The sequence below is a fragment of the Macadamia integrifolia genome, unplaced genomic scaffold (genome assembly GCF_013358625.1).
Source record: "Macadamia integrifolia cultivar HAES 741 unplaced genomic scaffold, SCU_Mint_v3 scaffold3176, whole genome shotgun sequence".
In the NCBI taxonomy this organism is placed as follows: domain Eukaryota; kingdom Viridiplantae; phylum Streptophyta; class Magnoliopsida; order Proteales; family Proteaceae; genus Macadamia; species Macadamia integrifolia.
The window spans coordinates 18670-25054 of NW_024869270.1; the positions used below are offsets into that span (position 1 = coordinate 18670).

The following is a 6385-nucleotide window of genomic DNA, read 5'->3' on the forward strand; positions in this document are numbered from 1 at the left end:
TTCAATATCTCATCAGCTCTCACGAACAAAAATATAGAGGATATGCATTAGTGTTTATTTTCTTTCTTTCAAAACTCATAAGGTGTCTCTCAGAGAGGCATTTGTTCTTTCAATTGCGAATGATCGCAAATAGGGTTAGTGCTGCCTTATTTGCAATAATCTATAAGAAGAATCTTAGTCTTTCAATCCAATCAAAGCAGGGTCACACCAGTGGGGAGAACATTAATTTGATGACTGTTGATATTGAGAGGATTGGATTATTTAGTTGGTACGTGCACGATATATGGATGGTGCCTCTTCAACTTGTTCTAGCTTTGTTAAACTTGTACAAGAGACTTTTTTTTTTTTGCTAAAGGGTGATTTTATTAAAGGAAAAAAAGGGAAAAAATACATCCAAAGAAGAAAGAAATTCAAGCAGGCTCGCAACCACTACAGCCACTTGCAAACTCCACCTTCGGCATAGCCATCAACAGAGTGTACAAGCAAGAGCCTAGCAGAAGCGAAAACTATGCCTACCCGAGGAATCATTTTCTAAATCATCTAATACATGACTGGGAAAAGTGGTGGAGTAGTCAGAGGCTCCCGATTTTGCTGCCTTCTTTGCCAAAAAATCTGCCACAGTGTTCGCCTCACGGAAGCAGTGGGTGATTTTCCATGTAATGGACTGAAGGAATGGGAGAGCAAACCGCCATTTTTGTAAAACAAACCAAGGGATATGCATCTTCTGCGTTGCAGCCACTACAGCTGCGGAGTCAGACTCGATCCACAAGCCCCTTGCGTTCATATTCATAGCAACCAATATTGCTTCCATGACAGCGCTAAATTCAGCTTCATATATTTTTTTAACACCCAAAAAAGTACTGAAAGCCTTACAAACCTGACCATTACTGTCACGAACAATTCCCCCTGCTCCTGCGCGACCCGGGTTTCCCAATGAACTGCCATCAACATTAATTTTGATCCACTGATCCGGTGGCTTACACCAATGAACTTCCAGCGGCGGCACAATCTTTGGGTAATCAATCTTCAGCCCCAGTTTTCTGCAACACATAATATCAGCAATCGATTTCACTTCACCCTTAGAAGTCCCTGCATATAGAGCAAGATCCTGGCAGATGTATTGAAATGAGTAGATCCCATTCCTCTTTTTTCCTTCATACCGTCTGATATTTCTTTCCTTCCAGATTTGAGAAGCAATGATGGTAAACCCTATCATCCAAGAGTTTTTTAAATTGATCGATCTTGATTTCCTCTTCCACCACTGAAATAAGCTATCAATTGACTCATGTTCAGACCATCGAATTGCGAAACAAGAGGTGAATTTCTCCCAAATATCTCTGGAGAAAGGACAGTGAAGGAAAATATGCTCCATACTTTCTTCGTACTGCTCACAGAGGCTACATCGAGAGACAAGGAAAATTCCTTTTTTCCTTATAAGCTCGTCCGTTGGGAGTCTCTCATGAGCTAGTCGCCATCCAAAAGTAGCAATTCTTGGAGGGAGGTTATTGTGCCAAACCAAAGAGTTCCAATGCACTGCCGGAGCAACTCTTCTAATATCCTCCCACGCTGACGATGTAGTAAAAGAACCAAGAGGAGATAGCTGCCATATACATAAGTCCTCAAATTGGGCACTGGGAATCTTCACCTCTTTAATTGCAAGGAAAATTTGTCTGAGAGAGTGAGAGCGGACCTCTGGAAGTGACCATTCTCCATTCCTGATGAAATCACAAACCTTAGCATTGCAAGGGAGGGGAGGGAGGTCAGGAGTCTGAATCTCCTCAAGAATAGACCTAGGGCCCCACCATTTGTCTTTCCAGAAATTTGCTAGATCGCCTCTCCCAATAATCCAACGTTCGTTTGCCTCCACAGTCTTCCACACCTTTCTGATGCCCAGAGCAATAGACGACGGCCGACAACCTCTATTAAATGACCCATCTTTTTTCACAAATCTGGCTCTAAGAAAGGAATTGGCAGCAGATTTCTCATGCTTTATTCTCCATACCAATTTACACAGCATTGCCATGTTCGTGTCTCTGAGTCTTCTGATACCTAAACCCCCTTCTTCCTTCGGTTTGCAAACAGACTCCCACTTCACTGTAATTGGTTTTGAGGTATCCACTTCCCCTGCCCAGATGAAGTTTTTCATCCATCTTTCCATGGTTACAAGGAGAGCAGAGGGCCACCAATAGATCGCAAAATTATGATTAGGAATACCGGATATGACTGATCTAACCAACTCCACCCTGCCCGCCATCGACAAAAGTTTACCTTTCCATCCAGCAAGGCGCCCCTTTACTTTATCCAACACAGGCAGCAATGCCTCCTTTGTGATTCTTCCCTTGAATATCTCAACACCAAGGTATCGAGTTGGAAAGCTGCAAATGGGGATGCCCAAAGTCTCAGCGATGGCTTGCTTACGAGTTGGAGAAATTTTCCCTAGGAAGAGCTTGCTTTTCTCGAAGCTGATGTGTTGACCAGAGAACTCCTGATATTTCATAAGAAAATTTTTAAGGTTAGCCACATACCTGGATGAAGCATTCGAGAAGATAAAGATATCATCGGCGAATAAGATGTGCCCAGGGGTTACAACGCCTTTAGGGCCACAAATGGGCATAATATCTTTTTGGTGGGTCAATCTCGTCAGGCCTCGAGAGAGAACCTCTTCCGCCATGATAAAAAGCAAGGGGGATATAGGGTCTCCCTGTCTCAATCCTCGCTCCACGCCAAAGAAGCCCTGCGGGCCTCCATTGATAAGAACAGAAATCTTAGTTGAAGCCAATAATTGATGCAGCCTGTGATCCAATTTTCTGAGAATCCAAATTTTTCCATCACCTTAAAGAGGAAAGACCAAGAAATCGTATCGTATGCCTTTCTGATGTCTATTTTTAGACCAAGGCCACCCCCTCTCGTGGCAGAATACATCAAGTTCGCCAACTCGGATGCCACACTAATGTTGTCATGGATCAGCTTCCCTTTTTGAAAAGCTCCCTGTTCTTCCGAAATGAGCCTGGGGAGAAATCTCTCTAAGCGCATAGCCAACACCTTAGAAATTATTTTGCAGAAAAAATTGCTCATACACAATGGTCGATACTTGTCCAGAGTCTCAGCTCCGTCCACTTTAGGGACAGAATTAGGAAAGTGTTGTTAACACCTTTAGGCATACGACTAGTCCTGAAGAAGGCTTTCACCGCATTACAAACATCACCTTCCACAATGCTCCAACACTTCCTGAAAAATTTTCCAGAGAAGCCGTCTGGGCCAGGCGAGCTTTCAGGATCAAGCGCCCAGACCGCCTTCATGATCTCTGCATTACCAGGAAGAGAGTCTAGATGAAATATGTCTACTTGTTGGAGAACCCTCGGAATGCTGTCCAAAAGATCAAGATGATCGACTGTTGGAGCATTTTTGTGAAATCCCTCATAGAATTCCACAATATACTCACCCAAATTAGTTTGCCCTTCCACAATTGACCCATCCTGTTTTTTGAGGGATCGGATAGTATTTCTATTTCTTCGCATTTTAGCAGATAGATGGAAAAACTTAGAATTTCTGTCCCCATAAGTCAACCACCTGAGTCTCGCCTTTTCTGCCCAAAGCTTTTCATGGTTCTCTTGCACCTTGAGAAGAGCCGTTTTAGCATCAGCCTCCATTCGGAACAGTTGATCCGACAACCCATTACTGTCAATCTCCTCCTGCACGTGGTTGAGATTTTTCTTTGCCTCGTCAAGATCCCTTTCAAAATGGGGAAAGGTCTGTTTCGCCCAACCTTTTAACGCCCCTTTGAGCCGCTTGAGTTTAGACATTAGGGATAAAATAGGTGACCCTGGAACCCACTCCGCCCAGGATTCAGCTACAACCCTATCGAAGTCCTCATGATCCGTCCAAAAATTATTAAATCGAAAGGGGCAATTTGGAGGGCGCTGGCTGCTACTTGAGACCACAAGCAGAGGGGAATGGTCAGAGGCAAACCGAGGAAGGACCTGTTGAGAACAGTCCTGAAAAAAGGATATCCATTCTTCGTTACAAAAACCTCTATCCAGAACAGCACAGACATTACCTCGGCATCGATTGTTTGTCCAGGTGAATTTCCTGCCCATCGAGGGCACCTGAGATAGAAGACATGCGTCAACCATGGCTCCAAATTCTGCTGCCGACCCCAAACTGAAATTTCCTGGGCCACGTTTCTCATGAGATTGAAGGCATGCATTAAAGTCACCAATAACAGTCCAAGGAGTAGGAGTTTGAGGAGTATCAGCCACCAAATCCATCCATAAAGCTCTTCGCCCCGCCCTAAAGCTGCTAGCATGAACAAAGGAAATCTGGATATGGCTCATACCCCAATCCAAAGCAATTGTAACATGCTGTTCAGACTCAGAAACAGAAACAGGGACCTTCAAATTTCTTCTCCACAGGATCCAAAGGTTTGGAATTCTATTGAGCCTATTGTTATGAATAAAATCACCGTAAAAGCCTAGTTTATTAAAAAACAAATTGGGAAAGTCACAGGTACCTATCATCGGTTCTGCAATACACAGAAGGTCTGGATCCTTCTGAATAATCAACTCTCTCAAGGCCCGTCTTCCGACCGCCTTCTTGATGCCCCTAATATTCCAGAAAAGGACCTTCATCAAATCACTTATTTATGGCATCCAGATGACCAGACATTGAAGTCTGCCCCAGCATTCCACCTTCATGCGCAGGTCTATTAGATTTATCTTCCACATCTCGAAGAAAACTGTCAATTGCTGTCACTTCTTGGTGTTGGACTATCACCCTTCCTCCCACAATATGTGATGGAGACAAGTCTGAAACAACATTCTCAGGGCCCTCCCATTCATGATCGCGCCCTCCTCTGCCAGCGTGAGTCTTCCGGCAGCCTCCCCGTCTGCCAATGTTCACTGCTCTGTTCTTACGAGGCCTGAGAGTACGAGGCACAGGGGCCCTACCTGTGTTAGGAGCTTCAATCTCAGCGCCTTTCTGGTTTCTCTCTTCCCTGAAAGGATGAGAGTCATGTTCGGACAAGGAGCTTGCAGAGTCTGCTGGGTCGGATCCATATTCAGTTCCGCCCAATGGGTTGTCCACCATAGGACGGTCAATAAGTTGCTGGTCAACCTTGCTAGATGGAGGATTGCACTGCCCATGGGGTGAGCTGGCCTCAGAGCTGTTATCTTCCACCGAGTACTCCTTAGAACTTCCTTCAGAAAGTTGATTTGGAATGATCCCATTGCCACTTGGCAGATTCCCTTCCTTCTCAGAATTGTCTTCCAAGGGAAGGATGATTTCAAGATTCCCATATATGCTATTAGGCGTAGACTGTCTTAAAATAGCAGCTCTTGAGAAGGAAAGAGATCCGTGCATTGGCTGAGCGGAGGATCTTCCAGCATTACTCACCATCTCCGCCGCGTCGCCGCCCTGCCTGGGGCCTTCATCCTGTCTTCCACCTTCTTCTTCACCAAACGTCTCACCATCTATGTGTCCTTCACAGTGCTGCACCTCTCTATTTGGTGCTTTCCGATGGCGGCAAGATTGCACATTATGACCCAGTCTCTTACAATACCCGCACCTAAGCATGCCATCTTCATAGGAAATAATCTGTTTGAACCAGAAAATTTCCCCCGTTCCTGGTTGTCGTCTCTCCACTTGAATCTCCTCAGGCCTGCTTGCTCCCACTTCGATCTCCACTTGGACCCGAGCAAAAGTTCCCATGGAAGCCGCTCGAGTACATCTATCTAGTGCAACAGGTCTCCCAGCAGCCTTAGCCATAGTGAGTAGAATCTTCTCATGCCAATATTCAAGAGGCAAGTCGGGGAATCTGATCCATACGAGCTTAGTATTATTCTTCGCATGCACATCAAAGTCAGGCTTCCATCGCTGGAAACGGAGAACGTGACCAGCGACTCTCGTAAGACTCCTTCGCCACAGTGCTGCCATGTCACCTTCCTTTTCAAATTTGAAGAGGATGTAACCCTTCCCCATCGGAGCCATCTTCACACCGCCTTTGAGGTTCCAGGTTTCTCTCGCCTCCTTGCGGATGTCATCCATAGATATGAATTTGAAATTTGCTCTGCCAATCAAAGCAAATCGGAAGCCCTGGAGGCGTTCCTCATAGGCATCTTGAGGAACAATTATCTTTGTATCAGTGCCCGCATGAATGGGGTCTGGCAAACTATCCACATCCGGCAGAGCTCTCCCCACCACGGAAGAATAGGAGCGTCTCCCTTCATCTCCAGCAGGAACCTTTGGGAGACCCTCCTCAGCCACATCCTGCTCAGCCGAGAATGGTTCATTCATAGGATGCTCAGGCAGCTGATTCAGTTCCTTAAACAGGGGAAACTGGGTATTGAGTAACCCCTTCACTGGATCAAGTTGGGATTAATTTTCTTTT

At 45.4% G+C, this 6385-nt stretch overlaps 1 protein-coding gene across 1 annotated transcript; it reads right to left on the reverse strand.

Annotated features, from left to right (window-relative positions):
- Window positions 1-490: 490 nt before the first annotated feature.
- Window positions 491-4268, reverse strand: LOC122067867. The gene is made up of 4 exons (XM_042631708.1): window positions 3189-4268; window positions 2921-3042; window positions 982-2807; window positions 491-828 (listed from the first exon to the last, which is right to left on the reverse strand). The coding sequence occupies exons 1-4, from the start codon at window positions 4266-4268 to the stop codon at window positions 491-493; spliced, it is 3366 nt and encodes a 1121-aa protein (XP_042487642.1).
- Between the last annotated feature and the right edge of the window lie 2117 nt (window positions 4269-6385).

What these genes read in the sequence shown, in the direction of transcription:
- LOC122067867 (XM_042631708.1), bottom strand. Translation starts at nt 4,268, where the DNA reads ATGGATTTGGTGGCTGATACTCCTCAAACTCCTACTCCTTGGACTGTT. An exon ending in AAGGTGATGTTTGTAATGCG is followed by an intron (nt 3,043 to 3,188) that starts GTGAAAGCCTTC and finishes ATAATTTCTAAG; the next exon opens with GTGTTGGCTATGCGCTTAGA. An exon ending in TCCGAGTTGGCGAACTTGAT is followed by an intron (nt 2,808 to 2,920) that starts GTATTCTGCCAC and finishes TTGGATTCTCAG; the next exon opens with AAAATTGGATCACAGGCTGC.